The 23683-nt window shown below is 49.7% G+C and overlaps 1 protein-coding gene across 1 annotated transcript; it reads left to right on the forward strand.

The window, feature by feature from the left end:
- Positions 1-924: 924 nt before the first annotated feature.
- On the forward strand, positions 925-2595 carry LOC120035843 (corticosteroid 11-beta-dehydrogenase isozyme 2-like; the record flags this gene model as incomplete). The annotated part of the gene is made up of 3 exons (XM_038982316.1): positions 925-1028; positions 1096-1150; positions 1363-2595. Coding segments are annotated over 3 exons (557 nt in total), but the record flags the coding sequence as incomplete, so codon positions are not given.
- Positions 2596-23683: the final 21088 nt, after the last annotated feature.

Consider the following 23683-nt stretch of genomic DNA (forward strand, 5'->3'; position numbering starts at 1 on the left):
AGAGTAGGGGTGTTAACCCTGGTGTCCTGACTGTCTGTGGTCAGAGTAGGGGTGTTAACCCCGGTGTCCTGACTGTCTGTGGTCAGAGTAGGGGTGTTAACCCCGGTGTCCTGACTGTCTGTGGTCAGAGTAGGGGTGTTAACCCCGGTGTCCTGACTGTCTGTGGTCAGAGTAGGGGTGTTAACCCCGGTGTCCTGATTCTCTGTGGTCAGAGTAGGGGTGTTAACCCTGGTGTCCTGACTGTCTGTGGTCAGAGTAGGGGTGTTAACCCTGGTGTCCTGACTCTCTGTGGTCAGAGTAGAGGTGTTAACCCCGGTGTCCTGACTGTCTGTGGTCAGAGTAGGGGTGTTATCCCCGGTGTCCTGACTAAATTCCCAAGCTGTACCTCATACCATCACGGTAACCTAATCATCCCCAGCTTACAATTGGCTCATTCATCCCCCCTCCTCTCCCCTGTAACTATTCCCCAGGTCGTTGCTGTAATTGAGAATGTGTTTCTCAGTCAACTTACCTGGTAAAATATTTTTCTACAATATATATGTTTAATCTTTACTGACATGTATTTTAATATGTAGGAACCAGTGTTCTTTTCTTATCTTTACTGACGTCTTTTAATGTCGTCCATATAAAAATAAACATTAATCGAAGGGCAAAGTGCATAAGTTACATTTTATCAGTACTATTTAAGATAGTAGAACGTGATATGACTAGAGGAAATAGTTAACATGTGTGAATAGGATAAACAATAGTGGGGAAAGTTACGTCCCTTCAACCCTCTGAAACAAATATCTAGATTAAATACTGACCTCTCTCTCTCTCTCTCTCTCTCTCTCTCTCTCTCTCTCTCTCTCTCTCTCTCTCTCTCTCTCTCGCTCTCTCTCTCTCTCTCTGTGTGTCCCTCTGTGTCCCTCTGTGTCCCTCCAGGAGAGCAGCCGTTCCGCTCTCTAGCAGCATACGGAGCCTCCAAGGCAGCTCTCAACCTGTTCATCAACACACTGCGCCACGAAATGGAACCCTGGGGGGTCAAAGTGTCCACCATACTGCCATCCTCATACAAGACAGGTGAGGGTCAAAGGTTAGGGGTTAGGGTTATAGCTGGAACCCTGTGGGGTCAAAGTGTCCACCATACTGCCATCCTCATACAAGACAGGTGAGGGTCAGAGGTCAGAGGTTAGGGGTTAGGGTTATAGCTGGAACCCTGTGGGGTCAAAGTGTCCACCATCTTGCCATCCTCATATTGCCATCCTCCTCTATATGTTCTGATCCCAGGTCAGTCCGGTAACCAGGAGTCCTGGGATAAGATAGAGAACCTACGTTGTAAAGGGAACTCACTGTTAACTCCTTTATATCTTCTGATCCCAGGTCAGTCCAGTAACCAGGAGTACTGGGAGCGTCAGTACAAGAGCCTGATCCACAACCTGTCCGCAGGCCTGCTGGAGGAGTACGGGGAGGACTACATCCACGAGACCAAGGAGCTCTTCCAGCGCTTCGCCCAGTCGGCTAACGAGGACCTGTCGCCGGTCATCAACACCATCAGCGAGGCGCTGCTCTCCCCCCGGCCTCTGGTCCGATACTACGCTGGACCCGGCGTGGGCCTCATGAACTTTGTTTATAGTTATTTCCCTCTGAGTCTCTCAGACAAGTTCCTCCAGAGACTATTTGTCCAGAAGAAGATCATCCCACGAGCGCTGAGGAAAGAGAACAACATCAACAACATCAACATCAACAACAACAACAACGACGAGAAGATAGAGAAGTAAAAACAGCGAGATGTTTGTTTGGAGGTTTAATAAAAAGTGGAAGCTGTGAGACCACTTCCGTCAGGTAAAACACGCTCATAGTGTGGGTGGTCTACTTCTGTTTGAATATTGTGGTTTAACGTTGGTGTTCATGATGAAGGGCTCATTATATTGATGTTTATATTGACGAAGGGGTCGTTGAAGATGTATTTGAGTGGCTTCCCCTCACCGGTAGACGGCAGACACCAACATAGCTGGCACACAGAGACATATATTTAAAGAGTTTGGCCCAACTTTTTGGAAACGGACGACATGTTAACATGCTGTATGGTTTTGCTGGCACCAACACGGCTGGCACCAACACGGCTGGCACCAACACGGCTGGCACCACAGAGCTCTGGAAATACACCAGTCTGTCACATCACCTGGAAATACACCAGTCTGTCACATCACCTGGAAATACACCAGTCTGTCACATCACCTGGAAACACACCAGTCTGTCACATCACCTGGAAACACACCAGTCTGTCACATCACCTGGAAACACACCAGTCTGTCACATCACCACAGAGGTCTGGATTCAAGGACCTTATAGATGTTCGATTATGTTTGCTGATGTTGTTTTTAATTTGAACAGTTCGTCGTTGTGCGTCTCTTTGTATTGTGTTTTTCACTCCACTGAAGGTTCTTCTTCAATCAGAGTAGCGATGCCAGTTCTTTTTCATGAATCACTGAAACTGTGAATTTTACTATAAAAAAATATTCTTAAAAATATTGTTAAAAAAAAAATGTACTTTTTTTTCACCCATTGTTCACCAAACTTTGGTAATATTAAAAGTTGACTTTTTAAAAATCGTTTTGTTGTCTCTTGCCTCAGCAATCAGAGGAGAGAGGAGAGGAGAGAGGAGAGGGAGGAAAGGGGGTAAAGGAGAGGGAGGAAAGGGGGGGGAAAGGAGAGGCGAAAGAAAGGGGAGGGGAGAGAGGAGAAAGGAGAAGGGGGGAGAGGAGAGAGGGAGGAGAGAGGAGAGGGGAGAGGGGAGAGGGGAGAGAGGGAGGGGAGAGAGGAAAGGAGAGGAGAGGAGGAGGGAGGAGAGGGGAGAGGGGAGAGAGGAAAGGAGAGGAGAGGAGGAGGGAGGAGAGGAGAGAGGGGAGAGGGGAGAGAGGGAGGGGAGAGAGGAAAGGAGAGGAGAGGAGAGAGGGGAGAGGGGAGAGAGGAAAGGAGAGGAGAGGGGAGAGGGGAGAGAGGGAGGGGAGAGAGGAAAGGAGAGGAGAGGAGGAGAGGAGAGAGGGGAGAGGGGAGAGAGGAAAGGAGAGGAGAGGAGGAGGGAGGAGAGGAGAGAGGGGAGAGGGAGGAGAGAGAAGAGAAGAGAGAAATGAAAGAGGAGCAATCACCAAACACAGACAACAGCTCTCCTTCTGTCCTGGAAAGTGGGACAGTTTGTTGACATGCCAGGAGCCCATCTTTGACCTTTATACTCAAACCTAACCACCCATTTATAATCTGTCAATTAGTATTTGGAGCAGGGTGTGCTAATTCCATAGCTGAGTTCACTTAATTAAGCCTCATAACATTGTATAACTGAAGAAAGATCGGGGGCAAGGTTGGGAGGGAATGGTTTTACCCTACTTTGCTTTGCTCAGCAGGTAAAACTCCCTATAAAATGCACTACTTTTGACCAGGGCCCATATGAAAATAGGTGCCACTAAATAGTGAATAGTTTTCCATTTGGGACTCCTGAGAATGAATTTACTCTGTATGCCCATTCAAATAAATAACCCACGTTATAGACCTCCTCATCTACCCCCTAAATCGACCCAGGTCTGGGTCCCCACTTCCTAGAACTTCCTAGATGCCAGTCTTCCAAGAACCGTCAGAGATTCTGTGGATTCTGTGAAGCCAGCGGGGACCAATGTAGGAGAGTGGAGAGAGGAGAGGGGAGAGGAGGGGAGAGGAGAGAAAGGAGAAGGGAGAGGGGAAAGGGGAGGAGAAGGGAGAGGAGAGAGAAGAAAGGGGAGAGGCGATGGGAGAGGGAGGAGAGGAGAGGGGAGAGTAGAGAGGGGAGAGAAGAAGAGAAGAGGAGAGAAGAGAGGAGAGGAGAAGAGAAGAGGAGAGAAGAGAAGAGAGGAGAAGAGAAGAGAAGTGGAGAGAAGAGGAGAGGACAGAAGAGAGGAGAAGAGAAGAGGAGAGGAGAGAAGAGAGGAGAGGAGAGGAGAAGAGGAGAGAAGAGAGGAGAAGAGAAGAGAGGAGAGGAGAAGAGGAGAGAAGAGAGGAGAGGAGAGGGGTGAGGTGAGCGGAGAAGAGAAGAGGAGAGAAGAGGAGAGAAGAGAAGAGGAGAGAAGAGAGGGGAGGATAGGGGTGAGGTGAGAGGAGAAGAGAAGAGGAGAGAAGAGGAGAGAAGAGAGGGGAGGATAGGGGTGAGGTGAGAGGAGAAGAGAAGAGGAGAGGAAGAGAGGAGAAGAGGAGAGAAGAGGAGAGAAGAGAAGAGGAGAGAAGAGAAGAGTGGAGGGGAGGATAGGGGTGAGGGGAGAGGAGATGAGGAGGGGAGAGAGTAGAGGGCAGAGGGGAGCGAGGAGAGGGGAGATGAAAGAGTGCGTCCAGACAACAGCGACCACTGATTGTTTTGGGGAGCGATCAGTGATGAAACCGCTGTTGGTTTGAACTCACGTTGATGAACTGCGACAGGACAGAGGCTTGGTGTTTATAGTGTCTTTGTTACGACATCCATCTGACCACACAGCTGGTGGCCACACATCCATCTGGCCACACAGCTGGTGGCCACACATCCATCTGACCACACATCCATCTGACCACACAGCTGGTGGCCAAACATCCATCTGGCCACACATCCATCTGACCACACAGCTGGTGACCACACATCCATCTGACCACACAGCTGCTGGCCACACATCCATCTGACCACACAGCTGGTGGCCACACATCCATCTGACCACACAGCTGGTGGCCACACATCCATCTGACCACACAGCTGGTGGCCACACATCCATCTGACCACACAGCTGCTGGCCACACATCCATCTGACCACACAGCTGGTGGCCACACATCCATCTGACCACACAGCTGGTGGCCACACATCCATCTGACCACACAGCTGCTGGCCAAACATTGTGACACAGAGTCTCTTCACTTGACTGATTACCGCTTTTTCATGTAACCTCCTCTTGCTCCACTTGTGGTGTGGCCACTTACATAAACAAGAAAATCAACACACACACACACACACATATACGGACACAGACAGGCCGGCAGGCAGGCAGGCAGGCAGGCAGGCAGGCAGGCAGGCAGGCAGGCAGGCAGGCAGGCAGGCAGGCAGACAGACAGACAGACAGACAGACAGACAGACAGACAGACAGACAGACAGACAGGCACGTACACACAACATTCATAACTCAGTGTAACTTTTTCTCCAAATTTAACAAGTTACAATCACATCTAATCAGTTGTAACTTCCATTCCATTCCCCTCACCTAACCCTCACCCCCACCCTAACCCTCACCCTAACCCTCACCCTCACCCTAACCCTCACCCTAACCCTCACTCTAACCCTCACCCTAACCCTCATCCTAACCATAACCCTCACCTTCACCCTCACCCTCACCCCCATCCTCACCCTAACTCTCACCTTAAACCTCACCCTCACCCTAAACCCTAACTCTCACCCTAACCCGCACCCTAACCCTCACCTTAAACCTCACCTTCACCCTAAACCCTAACTCTCACCCACTCCAGAGTACAGGCCTCAGTGTAACACTCATTCCTTCGACGATAAACGCGAATCCGACCATCACCCCTGGTGAGACAAAACCGCGACTCGTCAGTGAAGAGCACTTTTTGCCAGTCCTATCTGGTCCAGCGACGGTGGGTTTGTGCCCGTAGGTGACGTTGTTACCGGTGATGTCTGGTGAGGACCTGCCTTACAACAGGCCTACAAGCCCTTAGTCCAGCCTCTCTCAGCCTATTGCGGACAGTCTGAGCACTGATGGAGGGATTGTGCGTTCCTGGTGTAACTCGGGCAGTTGTTGTTGCCATCCTGTACCTGTCCCGCAGGTGTGATGTTCGGATGTACCGATCCTGTGCAGGTGTTGTTACACGTGGTCTGCCACTGCGAGGACAATCAGCTGTCCGTCCGGTCTCCCTGTAGCGCTGTCTTGGGCGTCTCACAGTATGGACATTGCAATTTTATTGCCCTGGTAACATCTGCAGTCCTCATGCCTCCTTGCAACATGCCTAAGGCACGTTCACACAGATGAGCAGGGACCCTGGGCATCTTTCTTTTGGTGTTTTTCAAAGTCAGTAGAAAGGCCTCTTTAGTGTCCTAAGCTTTCATAACTGTGACCTTACCGTCTGTAAGCTGTTAGTGTCTTAACGATCGTTCCACAGGTGCATGTTCATTAATTGTTTATGGTTCATTGGACAAGCATGGGAAACAGTGTTTAAACCCTTTACAATGAAGATCTGTGAAGTTATTTGGATTTTTACGAATTATCTCTGAAAGACAGAGTCCTGAAAAAGGGACGTTTCTGTTTCTGCTGAGTTTATATATATATAAATATAGGACAAAACACACATCACAACAAGAGAGACAACACAATACTACATAAAGAGAGACCTAAGACAACAACATAGCAAAGCAGCAACACTTGACAACACAAGCTTATAACGTTAGCTTTGATTATATATCCTATTGATTATATTTCCTATTGATTATATATCCTATTCACTATATATCCTATTGATTATATATCCTATTCACTATATATCCTATTGACTATATATCCTATTGATTATATATCCTATTGACTATATATCCTATTGATTATATATCCTATTCACTATATATCCTATTGATTATATATCCTATTGATTATATATCCTATTGATTATATATCCTATTGATTATATATCCTATTCACTATATATCCTATTGATTATATATCCTATTGACTATATATCCTATTGATTATATATCCTATTGATTATATATCCTATTGATTATATATCCTATTCACTATATATCCTATTGATTATATATCCTATTGATTATATATCCTATTGATTATATATCTTCTTCACTATATATCCTATTGACTATATATCCTATTGATTATATATCCTATTGATTATATATCATATTCACTATGTATCCTATTGATTATATATCCTATTGATTATATCTCCTATTGATTATATATCATATTGATTATATATCCTATTCACTATATATCCTATTGATTATATATCCTATTGACTATATATCCTATTGATTATATATCATATTGATTATATATCCTATTCACTATATATCCTATTGATTATATATCCTATTGACTATGTATCCTATTGATTATATATCCTATTGATTATATATCCTATTGATTATATATCATATTCACTATATATCCTATTGATTATATATCCTATTCACTATATATCCTATTGCCTATATATCCCATTGACTATATACCCTATTCACTATATATCCTATTGATTGTATATCCTATATATATCCTCATCAAGCTTCAGCAACGTTCTGACTCAGGCCCCCTGCTTCATCAAGCTTCAGCAGTGTTCTGACTCAGGCCCCCTGCTTCATCAAGCTTCAGCAGTGTTCTGACTCAGGCCTCTTGCTTCATCAAACTTCAGCACTGTTCTGACTCAGGCCCCCTGCTTCATCAAGCTTCATCAGCGTTCTGACTCAGGCCCCCTGCTTCATCAAGCTTCAGCAGCGTTCTGACTCAGGCCCCCTGCTTCATCAAGCTTCAGCAGCGTTCTGACTCAGGCCCCCTGCTTCATCAAGCTTCAGCACTGTTCTGACTCAGGCCCCCTGCTTCATCAAGCTTCAGCAGTGTTCTGACTCAGGCCCCCTGCTTCATCAAGCTTCAGCAACGTTCTGACTCAGGCCCCCTGCTTCATCAAGCTTCAGCAGCGTTCTGACTCAGGCCCCCTGCTTCATCAAGCTTCAGCAGTGTTCTGACTCAGGCCCCCTGCTTCATCAAGCTTCAGCAGCGTTCTGACTCAGGCCCCCTGCTTCATCAAGCTTCAGCAGTGTTCTGACTCAGGCCCCATGCTTCATCAAGCTTCAGCAGGGTTCTGACTCAGGCCCCCTGCTTCATCAAGCTTCAGCAGCGTTCTGACTCAGGCCCCATGCTTCATCAAGCTTCAGCAGGGTTCTGACTCAGGCCCCCTGCTTCATCAAGGTTCAGCAGTGTTCTGACTCAGGCCTCTTGCTTCATCAAGCTTCAGCAGCGTTCTGACTCAGGCCCCCTGCTTCATCAAGCTTCAGCAGTGTTCTGACTCAGGCCCACTGCTTCATCAAGCTTCAGCAGCGTTCTGACTCAGGCCCCTTGCTTCATCAAGCTTCAGCAGTGTTCTGACTCAGGCCCCCTGCTTCATCAAGCTTCAGCAGTGTTCTGACTCAGGCTCCCTGCTTCATCAAGCTTCAGCAGTGTTCTGACTCAGGCCTCTTGCTTCATCAAACTTCAGCACTGTTCTGACTCAGGCCCCCTGCTTCATCAAGCTTCATCAGCGTTCTGACTCAGGCCCCCTGCTTCATCAAGCTTCAGCAGCGTTCTGACTCAGGCCACCTGCTTCATCAAGGTTCAGCAGTGTTCTGACTCAGGCCCCCTGCTTCATCAAGCTTCAGCAGTGTGAAACGTGTGTTTGGGATTTATCGACAGACAAAAGGGGGAATGGGAGCGTTGTGTGTTTAAGGTAAACAATGAGGAACGTTGTCCAAGAAAGCAGAAAGCAGGTAAGACAGGCACGTGATGTGTGGTAAGTGGGGTCAGACCGGACAATGAGACAAGGGGTTGGAAGGGGCTGTTGGTACCGGTCCCAAATGGGCTAGAATGTATGTATCAATGTAGCCAGAACCTCCACATGGTGTGATACCAGAACTGGGTTGGAGTGCAGCGGATTGGGTAACAACAGAACAATAGAATTCAGATGATGCTGGAATGTCACACCCTGGCCTTAGTTATCTTTGTTTTCATTTTTATTTTAGTTAGGTCAGGGTGTGACATGGGGAAGTTTGTGTGTTTTTGTATTGTCTAGGGTGTTGTATGGTTTAGGGGGTTAAATAGAGTAGATGGGTTAGTGTTCAGTGTAGGTGTCTAGGAAAGTCTATGGTTGCCTGAATTGATTCTCAATCAGAGACAGCTGGTTATTGTTGTCTCTGATTGGGAGCCATATTTAAGGCAGCCATAGGCTTTAGCTGTTTGTGGGTAATTGTCTATGTCTAGTCTATGTTGCATGTTTGCACTTAGTCATTTATAGCTTGACGTTCGTCATTTTGTTGTTTTGTTTTGTTTGTTCTTCTGCAAAATAAAGAGAAGATGTATTTTGCACACGCTGCGCCTTGGTCCACTCTTTCTAAAGAAGACGATCGTGACAGAATTACCCACCAATCTAGGACCAAGCGGCGTGTCAAGCGGCAACAGGACCCACCTACACAGGATTCATGGACATGGGAGGAGATACTGGATGGTAAGGGACCTTGGGCACAACCGGGAGAATATCGCCTCCCTCGTGAAGAGCTGGAGGCAGCTAAAGCCGAGAGGAGGCGATATGAGGAGGCAGCACGGAAGCAAGGCTGGAAGCCCGTGAGTACAACCCAAACATTTCTTGGGGGGGGCCTTAAAGGGAGTGTGGCGAAGTCAGGTAGGAGACCTGCGCCTACTCCCTGTACTTACCGTGGAGAGCGAGAGTACGGGCAGACACCGTGTTACGCAGTAGAGCGCATGGTGTCTCCTGTACGCGTGCATAGCCCGGTTCGGTACATTCCAGCTCCACGTATTGGCCGGGCTAGATTGAGCGTTGAGCCGGATGTCATGAAGCCGGCCCAACGCATCTGGCCACCAGTGCGTCTCCTCGGGCCGGCTTACATGGCACCAGCCTTACGCATGGTGTCCCCGGTTCGCCTACATAGCCCGGTGCGGGTTATTCCACCTCCCCGCACTGGTCGGGCGACGGGGAGCATACAACCAGGTAAGGTTGGACAGGCTCAGTGCTCAAGGGAGCCAGTACGCCTGCACGGTCCGGTATTTCCGGCGCCACCTCCCCGCTCCAGCCCAGTACCACCAGTGCCTACACCACGCACCAGGCTTCCTGTGCGTCTTCAGAGCCCTGTGCCTCCTTCACGCACTAGCTCTATGGTGCGTGTCTCCAGCCCTTTACCACCAGTGCCTACACCACGCACCAAGCCTCCTGTGTGTCCCCAGAGTCCTGTGCGTCCTGTTGCTGCTCCCCGCACTAGCCCTGAGATGCGTGTCCTCAGCCCGGTACCACCAGTTCCGGCACCACGCACTAGGCCTAATGTGCGTCCCCAGGGTCCAGCATGCCCTGTTCCTTCTCCCCGCACTAGCCCTGAGATGCGTGTCCTCAGCCCGGTACCTCCAGTTCCGGCACCACGCACCAGGCCTACAGTGCGTCTCAGCCGGCCAGAGTCTGCCGTCTGCCCAACGGCGCCTGAACTGCCCGTCTGCCCAACGGCGCCTGAACTGCCCGTCTGCCCAACGGCGCCTGAAATGCCCGTCTGCCCAACGGCGCCTGAACTGCCCGTCTGCCCAACGGCGCCTGAACTGTCCGTCTGCCCAACGCCGTCTGAACTGTCCGTCTGCCAAGCGCCGCATGAACTGCCCGTCTGTACTGAGTATTCAAAGCCGCCCGTCTGTACTGAGCCTGCAAAGCCGCCCGTCTGCCATGAGCCTTCAGAGCCGTCCGCCAGACAGGAGCCGCCAGAGCCTTCCGCCAGACAGGAGCCGCCAGAGCCTTCCGCCAGACAGGAGCCGCCAGAGCCTTCCGCCAGACAGGAGCCGCCAGAGCCTTCCGCCAGACAGGAGCCGCCAGAGCCTTCCGCCAGACAGGATCAGCCAGAGCCTTCCGCCAGACAGGATCAGCCAGAGCCTTCCGCCAGACAGGATCAGCCAGAGCCTTCCGCCAGACAGGATCAGCCAGAGCCTTCCGCCAGACAGGATCAGCCAGAGCCTTCCGCCAGACAGGATCAGCCAGAGCCTTCCGCCAGACATGAGCAGCCAGATCCGTCAGCCAGCCATGAGCAGCCAGATCCGTCAGCCAGCCATGAGCAGCCAGATCCGTCAGCCAGCCATGAGCAGCCAGATCCGTCAGCCAGCCATGAGCAGCCAGATCCGTCAGCCAGCCATGAGCAGCCAGATCCGTCAGCCAGCCATGAGCCGTCCAGCCAGGATCCGCCAGAGCCGTCATCCAGCCAGGATCCGCCAGAGCCGTCATCCAGCCAGGATCCGCCAGAGCCAGCCAGCCAGGATCCGCCAGCCAGCCAGGATCCGCCAGAGCCAGCCAGCCAGGATCCGCCATCCAGCCAGGATCCATCCCTCAGTCCGGAGCTGCCGTCCCTCAGTCCGGAGCTGCCCCTCATCCTGGTGCTGCCCCTTATCCTGGTGCTGCCCCTTATCCTGGTGCTGCCCCTTATGCTGGTGCTGCCCCTTATCCTGGTGCTGCCCCTTATGCTGGTGCTGCCCCTTATCCTGGTGCTGCCCCTTATCCTGGTGCTGCCCCTTAGTCTGGTGCTGCCCCTTATCCTGGTGCTGCCCCTTATCCTGGTGCTGCCCCTTATCCTGGTGCTGCCCCTTAGTCTGGTGCTGCCCCTTATCCTGGTGCTGCCCCTTATCCTGGTGCTGCCCCTTATCCTGGTGCTGCCCCTTATCCTGGTGCTGCCCCTTATCCTGGTGCTGCCCCTTATCCTGGTGCTGCCCCTTATCCTGGTGCTGCCCCTTATCCTGGTGCTGCCCCTTATCCTGGTGCTGCCCCTTAGTCTGGTGCTGCCCCTTAGTCTGGTGCTGCCCCTTAGTCCGGTGCTGCCCCTTAGTCCGGTGCTGCCCCTTAGTCCGGTGCTGCCCCTTAGTCCGGTGCTGCCCCTTAGTCCGGTGCTGCCCCTTAGTCCGGTGCTGCCCCTTAGTCCGGTGCTGCCCCTTAATCCAGTGGGGTTAAGGTGGAGGGTGGCCATTTGGAGGAGGCTACGAAAGCGGGTAGTGACTATGGTGGGGTGGGGACCACGACCAGTGCCAGAGCCGCCACCGTGGACAGACGCCCACCCAGACCCTCCCCTAGACTTTATGCTGGTGCGCCCGGAGTTCGCACCTTAAGGGGGGGTGGTTATGTCACACCCTGGCCTTAGTTATCTTTGTTTTCATTTTTATTTTAGTTAGGTCAGGGTGTGACATGGGGAAGTTTGTGTGTTTTTGTATTGTCTAGGGTGTTGTATGGTTTAGGGGGTTAAATAGAGTAGATGGGTTAGTGTTCAGTGTAGGTGTCTAGGAAAGTCTATGGTTGCCTGAATTGATTCTCAATCAGAGACAGCTGGTTATTGTTGTCTCTGATTGGGAGCCATATTTAAGGCAGCCATAGGCTTTAGCTGTTTGTGGGTAATTGTCTATGTCTAGTCTATGTTGCATGTTTGCACTTAGTCATTTATAGCTTGACGTTCGTCATTTTGTTGTTTTGTTTTGTTTGTTCTTCTTCAAAATAAAGAGAAGATGTATTTTGCACACGCTGCGCCTTGGTCCACTCTTTCTAAAGAAGACGATCGTGACATGGAACCAGCAGCACCTCATTAAAGTGGAGTCGGCTGAACCATCCATCTGCATGACTTGATTTTCCACTCCAGCACCAGTCTGATCTGGAAACACCTAACGGTGTCACTATTGACGCAATCAGACCCACCAGCCACACCGACACACACCGACACACCAGACCCACCAGCCACACCGGACACACCGACACACCGGACACACAGACACACCGGAGACACGGACACACCAGACACCGGACACACAGACCCACCGGACACACAGACACACCGGAGACACCGACACACAGACACACCGGAGACACCGGACACACCGACACACCGGGCACACAGACATACAGACACACCGGAGACACCGACACACCGGAGACACCGACACACCAGACACGCCGACACACCGACACACCAGACCTACCTCTGTAACCTACCTCTGTAACCTACCTCTGTAACCTACCTCTGTAACCTACCTCTGTAACCTACCTCTGTAACCTACCTCTGTAACCTACCTCTGTAACCTACCTCTGTAACCTACCTCTATAACCTACCTCTATAACCTACCTCTATAACCTACCTCTATAACCTACCTCTGTAACCTACCTCTGTAACCTACCTCTATAACCTACCTCTATAACCTACCTCTATAACCTACCTCTATAACCTACCTCTATAACCTACCTCTATAACCTACCCTTCTGCGTCCTCCCCCAACAGGACGGGTAGCCTATTCTCATCAGAGAGGTCTTTGAAACCTTGAATAAGGGTTTCACATTTGGGGAAATCACACTCTCTAGTTGTTTTATATTTTTGACAATTTGTCAGGAAATGCAGCTCCGTCTCAGGTTCTGCTGTTGTGCAGTGGTTGCACAGCCTTTCCTCTACAGGGAGCCATGTTTTCCTGTGTCTACCCTTCTCAATGGCAAGGCTGTGCTCACTGAGCCTGTACTTTGTCAAGGTTTTTCTAAGGTTTTGATCAGTAACCCTGGTCAAATATTTAGCCACAGTGTACTGTCGATTTAGGGCCAGATAGCACTGCATTTTGCTTTGTGCTTGTGCTTGTGTTTCCCAATAAGCAATGTAGTTTTGTTTTGACTGTGTTGTAATTTGTTTTACCCTGATTGATTAGATGTTCTGGTCCTGAGGCTTCAGTGTGTTAGTAGAACAGGTTAGTGAGCTCTCTCGCACTCTCTCTCTCTCGCTCTCTCTCCCTCTCGCTCTCTCTCCCTCTCGTTCTCTCTCTCTCTCTCTCTCGCTCTCACTCTCACTCTCACTCTCACTCTCACTCTCTCACTTTCTCTCACTCTCACTCTCTCTCACTCTCACTCTCTGTCCGTCTCTCTCTCCTTCTCTCTCTCCTTCTCTCTCTTTTTCTCTCTTTTTCTCTGTCTTCTCTGATACAGCTTAGTGCAGTAGGCAAAGAGATGGAATACAAACTTGTATAAATAGAGACGCAAAAGGGGCTGCTAGCAAGCGTTTACAGGCTCAGCTAATCTAAACCAATGACGTCTAGAAAAAAAGTGTTTGAGTTGATGGGAAAAATAGATACTTAACCATCTGTCATGTTCACTTAGCCCGGATAGATCCAAGACCACAAGGAGGGATTTCCAGGAACGTCTGATTCTCAGTACCTCTTCTTGAAGTGTGTTGTTTGTCCTCCTTTCTGATTGAGGGAACGTAGTGTGCCCAGCGGACAACTGTCAGGAACACATCAGATGGAAAATGTACTGCAACATGTATTATGAGCAGAGATAGTTAGTAGTTATGTTGGCCAGATTGTCCGTGTGTCCTAAACAGCACCCTATTCCCTGTGTCGTGCACTACTATAGACCCGGGAATCTGATCAGATGTAGTGCACTACTTTAGACCCGGGAATCTGATCAGATGTAGTGCACTACTTTAGACCCGGGAATCTGATCAGATGTAGTGCACTACTTTAGACCGGGGAATCTGATCAGATATAGTGCACTACTTTAGACCCGGGAATTTGATCAGATGTCGTGCACTACTTTAGACCCGGGAATCTGATCAGATGTAGTGCACTACTTTAGACCCGGGAATCTCATCAGATGTAGTGCACTACTTTAGACCCGGGAGTCTGATCAGATGTAGTGCACTACTTTAGACCCGGGAGTCTGATCAGATGTAGTGCACTATATAAAGAATCGAATGGTATTTAGGACCAAACCTGTTTCTACTATCAAGGGACTCTGTAAACATTCGGGTATCCCTGCAAGGAGTTGGAGGACAGCTTTCAGGACATAGCAACAACATCATTTGTAAAGCGGTTAACATTACGCAACGTCCTGTTGTCAAGGAGACACACAGAACAACCTTGTGGTTATACGTTCCCCTCACAACTTCTAAAGGACAACACGTAGAAGCACTAGAAATAGAGCATAGGACAACTGTACAGTGTGATTCCTAGAATGATGAAGGCTGAAGGAGCTGTGATCCAACATGATATCATAGGACAACTGTACAGTGTGTTTCCTTGAATGATGAAGGCTGAAGGAGCTGTGATCCAACATGATATCATAGGACAACTGTACAGTGTGATTCCTAGAATGATGAAGGCTGAAGGAGCTGTGATCCAACATGATATCATAGGACAACTGTACAGTGTGATTCCTAGAATGATGAAGGCTGAAGGAGCTGTGATCCAACATGATATCATAGGACAACTGTACAGTGTGATTCCTAGAATGATGAAGGCTGAAGGAGCTGTGATCCAACATGATATCATAGGACAACTGTACAGTGTGATTCCTAGAATGATGAAGGCTGAAGGAGCTGTGATCCAACATGATATCATAGGACAACTGTACAGTGTGATTCCTAGAATGATGAAGGCTGAAGGAGCTGTGATCCAACATGATATCATAGGACAACTGTACAGTGTGTTTCCTTGAATGATGAAGGCTGAAGGAGCTGTGATCCAACATGATATCATAGGACAACTGTACAGTGTGATTCCTAGAATGATGAAGGCTGAAGGAGCTGTGATCCAACATGATATCATAGGACAACTGTACAGTGTGATTCCTAGAATGATGAAGGCTGAAGGAGCTGTGATCCAACATGATATCATAGGACAACTGTACAGTGTGATTCCTAGAATGATGAAGGCTGAAGGAGCTGTGATCCAACATGATATCATAGGACAACTGTACAGTGTGTTTCCTTGAATGATGAAGGCTGAAGGAGCTGTGCTCCAACATGATATCATAGGACAACTGTACAGTGTGATTCCTAGAATGATGAAGGCTGAAGGAGCTGTGATCCAACATGATATCATAGGACAACTGTACAGTGTGATTCCTAGAATAATGAAGGCTGAAGGAGCTGTGATCCAACATGATATCATAGGACAACTGTACAGTGTGTTTCCTAGAATGATGAAGGCTGAAGGAGCTGTGATCCAACATGATATCATAGGACAACTGTACAGTGTGTTTCCTAGAATGATGAAGGCTGAAGGAGCTGTGATCCAACATGATATCATAGGACAACTGTACAGTGTGTTTCCTTGAATGATGAAGGCTGAAGGAGCTGTGATCCAACATGATATCATAGGACAACTGTACAGTGTGATTCCTAGAATGATGAAGGCTGAAGGAGCTGTGATCCAACATGATATCATAGGACAACTGTACAGTGTGATTCCTAGAATGATGAAGGCTGAAGGAGCTGTGATCCAACATGATATCATAGGACAACTGTACAGTGTGTTTCCTAGAATGATGAAGGCTGAAGGAGCTGTGATCCAACATGATATCATAGGACAACTGTACAGTGTGTTTCCTAGAATGATGAAGGCTGAAGGAGCTGTGATCCAACATGATATCATAGGACAACTGTACAGTGTGTTTCCTAGAATGATGAAGGCTGAAGGAGCTGTGATCCAACATGATATCATAGGACAACTGTACAGTGTGTTTCCTTGAATGATGAAGGCTGAAGGAGCTGTGATCCAACATGATATCATAGGACAACTGTACAGTGTGTTTCCTAGAATGATGAAGGCTGAAGGAGCTGTGATCCAACATGATATCATAGGACAACTGTACAGTGTGTTTCCTAGAATGATGAAGGCTGAAGGAGCTGTGATCCAACATGATATCATAGGACAACTGTACAGTGTGTTTCCTTGAATGATGAAGGCTGAAGGAGCTGTGATCCAACATGATATCATAGGACAACTGTACAGTGTGTTTCCTAGAATGATGAAGGCTGAAGGAGCTGTGATCCAACATGATATCATAGGACAACTGTACAGTGTGTTTCCTAGAATGATGAAGGCTGAAGGAGCTGTGATCCAACATGATATCATAGGACAATGTCATCATGGCATGTTTTTTGCTAAAAAGGTAGTGTTACAGGGTTGACGTTTATAGTCAATACATTGTATTCAATGGGAAAAGATATGTCACAGACCTTTTCCTCATTTATCTCATCTTCCTTTCCCTCTCCCTCCCTCCTCTAATCTCTCTCTCTCTCCTCTCTTCCTCCTCTCCCTCCCTCCTCTAATCTCTCCTCTCTCCCTCCTCTCTTCCTCCTCTCCCTCCCTCCCTCTAATCTCTCTCCCTCCTCTCCCTCCCTCCTCTAATCGCTCTCTCTCCTCTCTCCCTCCTCTCCCTCCCTCCTCCAATCTCTCTCTCTCCTCTCTCACTCCTCTCTCCCTCCTCTCCCTCCCTCCTCTAATCTCTCTCTCTCCTCTCCCTCCCTCCCTCTAATCTCTCTCCCTCCTCTAATCTCTCTCCTCTCTCCCACCTCTCTCCCTCCTCTCCCTCCCTCTAATCTCTCTCCCACCTCTCTCCCTCCTCTAATATCTCTCTCCTCTCTCCCTCCCTCCTCTAATCTCTCTCCCACCTCTCTCCCTCCTCTCCCTCCCTCCTCTAATCTCTCTCTCCTCTCTCCCACCTCTTTCCCTCCTCTCCCTCCCTCCTCTAATCTCTCTCTCCTCTCTCCCACCTCTCTCCCTCCTCTAATCTCTCTCTCTCCTCTCTCCCTCCTCTCTCCCCCTCCCTCTAATCTCTCTCTCCTCTCTCCCAGCTCTCTCTCTCCTCTCTCCCACCTCTCTCCCTCCTCTAATCTCTCTCTCCTCTCTCCCACCTCTCTCCCTCCTCTCCCTCCCTCCACCTCTCTCCCTCCTCTCCCTCCCTCCTCTAATCTCTCTCCCACCTCTCTCCGTCTCCCTCCCTCCTCTAATCTCTCTCTCCTCTCTCCCTCCCTCCTCTAATCTCTCTCTCCTCTCTCCCACCTCTCTCCCTCCTCTCCCTCCCTCCTCTAATCTCTCTCCCACCTCTCTCCCTCTCCCTCCCTCCTCTAATCTCTCTCTCCTCTCTCCCTCCTCTCCCTCCCTCCTCTAATCTCTCTCTCTCCTCTCTCCCTCTGTCTGTCTGCCTGTCAGTTTCAAGTCAATATAAAGACATGTGATTAATACCCTCTTCAGAATTCATAATGAGGCTCTTAATATCTAAAAACTTAACTAGGCAAGTCAGTTACAACTCCTTATTTACAATGACAGCCTACCCGGGATAACTGCCTGGTTAAGGGGCAGAACGACACATTTTTACCTTGTTAGCTCGGGATTCAATCTAGCAACCTTTTGTGTTACTGGCACAACACTCTAACCACTAGTCTACCTGCCTCCCCTCCACTCTAACCACTAGGCTACCTGCTGGTTACTAGTCCAACACTCTAACCACTAGGCTACCTGCTGGTTACTAGTCCAACACTCTAACCACTAGGCTACCTGCCTCCCCTCCACTCTAACCACTAGGCTACCTGCTGGTTACTAGTCCAACACTCTAACCACTAGGCTACCTGCTGGTTACTAGTCCAACACTCTAACCACTAGGCTACCTGCTGGTTACTGGTCCAACACTCTAACCACTAGGCTACCTGCTGGTTACTAGTCCAACACTCTAACCACTAGGCTACCTGCTGGTTACTAGTCCAACACTCTAACCACTAGGCTACCTGCTGGTTACTAGTCCAACACTCTAACCACTAGGCTACCTGCCTCCCCTCCACTCTAACCACTAGGCTACCTGCTGGTTACTAGTCCAACACTCTAACCACTAGGCTACCTGCTGGTTACTAGTCCAACACTCTAACCACTAGGCTACCTGCCTCCCCTCCACTCTAACCACTAGGCTACCTGCTGGTTACTAGTCCAACACTCTAACCACTAGGCTACCTGCTGGTTACTAGTCCAACACTCTAACCACTAGGCTACCTGCTGGTTACTGGTCCAACACTCTAACCACTAGGCTACCTGCTGGTTACTAGTCCAACACTCTAACCACTAGGCTACCTGCTGGTTACTGGCCCAACGCTCTAACGACTAGGCTATCTGCTGGTTACTAGTCCAACGCTCTAACCACTAGGCTACCTGCTGGTTACTAGTCCAACACTCTAACCACTAGGCTACCTGCTGGTTACTAGTCCAACGCTCTAACCACTAGGCTACCTGCTGGTTACTAGTCCAACACTCTAACCACTAGGCTACCTGCTGGTTACTAGTCCAACACTCTAACCACTAGGCTACCTGCTGGTTACTAGTCCAACACTCTAATCACTAGGCTACCTGCTGGTTACTAGTCCAACACTCTAACCACTAGGCTACCTGCTGGTTACTAGTCCCAACGCTCTAACCACTAGACTACCTGCTGGTTACTAGTCCAACACTCTAACCACTAGGCTACCTGCCTCCCCTCCACTCTAACCACTAGGCTACCTGCTGGTTACTGGTCCAACACTCTAACCACTAGGCTACCTGCTGGTTACTAGTCCAACACTCTAACCACTAGGCTACCTGCTGGTTACTAGTCCAACACTCTAACCACTAGGCTACCTGCCGCCCCTCCACTCTAACCACTAGGCTACCTGCTGGTTACTGGCCCAACGCTCTAACCACTAGGCTACCTGCTGGTTACTAGTCCAACACTCTAACCACTAGGCTACCTGCCGCCCCTCCACTCTAACCACTAGGCTACCTGCTGGTTACTAGTCCAACACTCTAACCACTAGGCTACCTGCCGCCCCTCCACTCTAACCACTAGGCTACCTGCTGGTTACTAGTCCAACACTCTAACCACTAGGCTACCTGCCGCCCCTCCACTCTAACCACTAGGCTACCTGCTGGTTACTAGTCCAACACTCTAACCACTAGGCTACCTGCCGCCCCTCCACTCTAACCACTAGGCTACCTGCCTCCCCTCCACTCTAACCACTAGGCTACCTGCTGGTTACTGGTCCAACACTCTAACCACTAGGCTACCTGCTGGTTACTAGTCCAACACTCTAACCACTAGGCTACCTGCCGCCCCTCCACTCTAACCACTAGGCTACCTGCTGGTTACTAGTCCAACACTCTAACCACTAGGCTACCTGCCGCCCCTCCACTCTAACCACTAGGCTACCTGCTGGTTACTAGTCCAACACTCTAACCACTAGGCTACCTGCCGCCCCTCCACTCTAACCACTAGGCTACCTGCCTCCCCTCCACTCTAACCACTAGGCTACCTGCTGGTTACTGGTCCAACACTCTAACCACTAGGCTACCTGCTGGTTACTAGTCCAACACTCTAACCACTAGGCTACCTGCCGCCCCTCCACTCTAACCACTAGGCTACCTGCTGGTTACTGGTCCAACACTCTAACCACTAGTCTACCTGCCGCCCCTCCACTCTAACCACTAGGCTACCTGCTGGTTACTAGTCCAACACTCTAACCACTAGGCTACGTGCTGGTTACTAGTCCAACACTCTAACCACTAGGCTACCTGCTGGTTACTAGTCCAACACTCTAACCACTAGGCTACCTGCTGGTTACTAGTCCAACACTCTAACCACTAGTCTACCTGCTGGTTACTAGTCCAACACTCTAACCACTAGGCTACCTGCTGGTTACTAGTCCAACACTCTAACCACTAGTCTACCTGCCGCCCCTCCACTCTAACCACTAGGCTACCTGCTGGTTACTAGTCCAACACTCTAACCACTAGGCTACCTGCCGTCCCTCCACTCTAACCACTAGGCTACCTGCTGGTTACTGGTCCAACACTCTAACCACTAGGCTACCTGCCGCCCCTCCACTCTAACCACTAGGCTACCTGCTGGTTACTGGTCCAACGCTCTAACCACTAGGCTACCTGCCGCCCCTCCACTCTAACCACTAGGCTACCTGCTGGTTACTAGTCCAACACTCTAACCACTAGTCTACCTGCTGGTTACTAGTCCAACACTCTAACCACTAGTCTACCTGCCGCCCCTCCACTCTAACCACTAGTCTACCTGCCGCCCCTCCACTCTAACCACTAGTCTACCTGCTTGTTACTAGTCCAACACTCTAACCACTAGGCTACCTGCTGGTTACTAGTCCAACACTCTAACCACTAGGCTACCTGCTGGTTACTAGTCCAACACTCTAACCACTAGGCTACCTGCTGGTTACTAGTCCAACACTCTAACCACTAGGCTACCTGCCGCCCCTCCACTCTAACCACTAGGCTACCTGCTGGTTACTGGTCCAACGCTCTAACCACTAGGCTACCTGCTGGTTACTAGTCCAACACTCTAACCACTAGACTACCTGCTGGTTACTAGTCCAACACTCTAACCACTAGTCTACCTGCCGCCCCTCCACTCTAACCACTAGTCTACCTGCCGCCCCTCCACTCTAACCACTAGACTACCTGCCGCCCCTCCACTCTAACCACTAGTCTACCTGCCGCCCCTCCACTCTAACCACTAGTCTACCTGCCGCCCCTCCACTCTAACCACTAGTCTACCTGCCGCCCCTCCACTCTAACCACTAGACTACCTGCTGGTTACTAGTCCAACACTCTAACCACTAGTCTACCTGCCGCCCCTCCACTCTAACCACTAGTCTACCTGCCGCCCCTCCACTCTAACCACTAGACTACCTGCCGCCCCTCCACTCTAACCACTAGTCTACCTGCCGCCCCTCCACTCTAACCACTAGTCTACCTGCCGCCCCTCCACTCTAACCACTAGTCTACCTGCCGCCCCTCCACTCTAACCACTAGACTACCTGCTGGTTACTAGTCCAACACTCTAACCACTAGTCTACCTGCCGCCCCTCCACTCTAACCACTAGTCTACCTGCCGCCCCTCCACTCTAACCACTAGTCTACCTGCCGCCCCTCCACTCTAACCACTAGTCTACCTGCTGGTTACTAGTCCAACACTCTAACCACTAGGCTACCTGCTGGTTACTAGTCCAACACTCTAACCACTAGGCTACCTGCTGGTTACTAGTCCAACACTCTAACCACTAGGCTACCTGCTGGTTACTAGTCCAACACTCTAACCACTAGGCTACCTGCCGCCCCTCCACTCTAACCACTAGGCTACCTGCTGGTTACTGGTCCAACGCTCTAACCACTAGGCTACCTGCTGGTTACTAGTCCAACACTCTAACCACTAGACTACCTGCTGGTTACTAGTCCAACACTCTAACCACTAGTCTACCTGCCGCCCCTCCACTCTAACCACTAGGCTACCTGCTGGTTACTGGTCCAACACTCTAACCACTAGTCTACCTGCCGCCCCTCCACTCTAACCACTAGGCTACCTGCTGGTTACTGGTCCAACACTCTAACCACTAGGCTACCTGCTGGTTACTAGTCCAACACTCTAACCACTAGTCTACCTGCCGCCCCTCCACTCTAACCACTAGGCTACCTGCTGGTTACTGGTCCAACACTCTAACCACTAGTCTACCTGCCGCCCCTCCACTCTAACCACTAGGCTACCTGCTGGTTACTGGTCCAACACTCTAACCACTAGGCTACCTGCTGGTTACTAGTCCAACACTCTAACCACTAGTCTACCTGCCGCCCCTCCACTCTAACCACTAGGCTACCTGCTGGTTACTGGTCCAACACTCTAACCACTAGTCTACCTGCCGCCCCTCCACTCTAACCACTAGGCTACCTGCTGGTTACTGGTCCAACACTCTAACCACTAGGCTACCTGCTGGTTACTAGTCCAACACTCTAACCACTAGGCTACCTGCCGCCCCTCCACTCTAACCACTAGGCTACCTGCCGCCCCTCCACTCTAACCACTAGGCTACCTGCTGGTTACTGGTCCAACACTCTAACCACTAGGCTACCTGCCGCCCCTCCACTCTAACCACTAGGCTACCTGCTGGTTACTGGTCCAACACTCTAACCACTAGGCTACCTGCCGCCCCTCCACTCTAACCACTAGGCTACCTGCTGGTTACTGGTCCAACACTCTAACCACTAGGCTACCTGCTGGTTACTAGTCCAACACTCTAACCACTAGGCTACCTGCCGCCCCTCCACTCTAACCACTAGGCTACCTGTCTCCTCAGGGTGTCCAATGGAGGTCAAAAATGCTTTTAGGTTGATTGACTTCAAATTACATATGCGGTCCCCAGATCACAAATATGTACAATTTGGGAATACCTTTTTAACCCTTCAAAACCCCCATTTAAGTCAGTTCCTGTAATGCCAGGAAGAAGAAATCCCATGAATAGCCTCCAGGGGACACTCTTTAATGATGCCCTGACTTTCAATGTTAAGAATATACTTTTTTTCACAGAGGATGGAAGACAGTGTTTTTGTGTAACTGCAGGGAGAGAATGAAGCACAATGTTGAGGGATGAATTACAACCCTTCCTTGTCACATTCTGACCTTAGTTCTTTTGTATTTTCTTTGTTTTAGTATGGTCAGGGTGTGAGTTGGGTGGGCTATCTATGTTTGTGTTTCTATGTTGGGTTTTTCGTTTGGCCTGATATGGTTCTCAATCAGAGGCAGGTGTTAGTCATTGTCTCTGATTGGGAACCATATTTAGGGAGCCTGTTTTCTGTTGTGTTTTGTGGGTGGTTGTCTTCCGTGTCTGTGTGTTCCACGCGGAACTGTTTCGGTTTAGTTTGTTCACTTTATTGTTTTGTATTTCAGTGTTCAGTTTTGTTCCATTAAATATTCATCATGAACACTTACCACGCTGCGCATTGGTCCTCCGATCCTTGTTACTACTCCTCCTCAGATGAGGAGGAGGACAGCCGTTACATTCCTGTTGCCACAGGAAACTGAACCTCAACACAGGGCATCCCTGTAAGGTCACGATCGGTTGTGAGCAAGGCCTGATAGCTAACTCAATCCCAGTTAACGGGGGGCGTCATGAGAGCGTGAGAGACCCTCTCCAATTCGCATACCGCCCTGACAGATCCATTGACGACGCAATCGCCATTGCATTGCACACTGCCCTCACCTACCTGGACAAAATGATTACATATGTGAGGATGCTGTTCATCGACTACAGCCATACCATAGTGTCCTCTAAGCTCACAGCAAAGCTCA

This window comes from Salvelinus namaycush, unplaced genomic scaffold (assembly GCF_016432855.1).
Source record: "Salvelinus namaycush isolate Seneca unplaced genomic scaffold, SaNama_1.0 Scaffold1112, whole genome shotgun sequence".
NCBI classification, from domain to species: domain Eukaryota; kingdom Metazoa; phylum Chordata; class Actinopteri; order Salmoniformes; family Salmonidae; genus Salvelinus; species Salvelinus namaycush.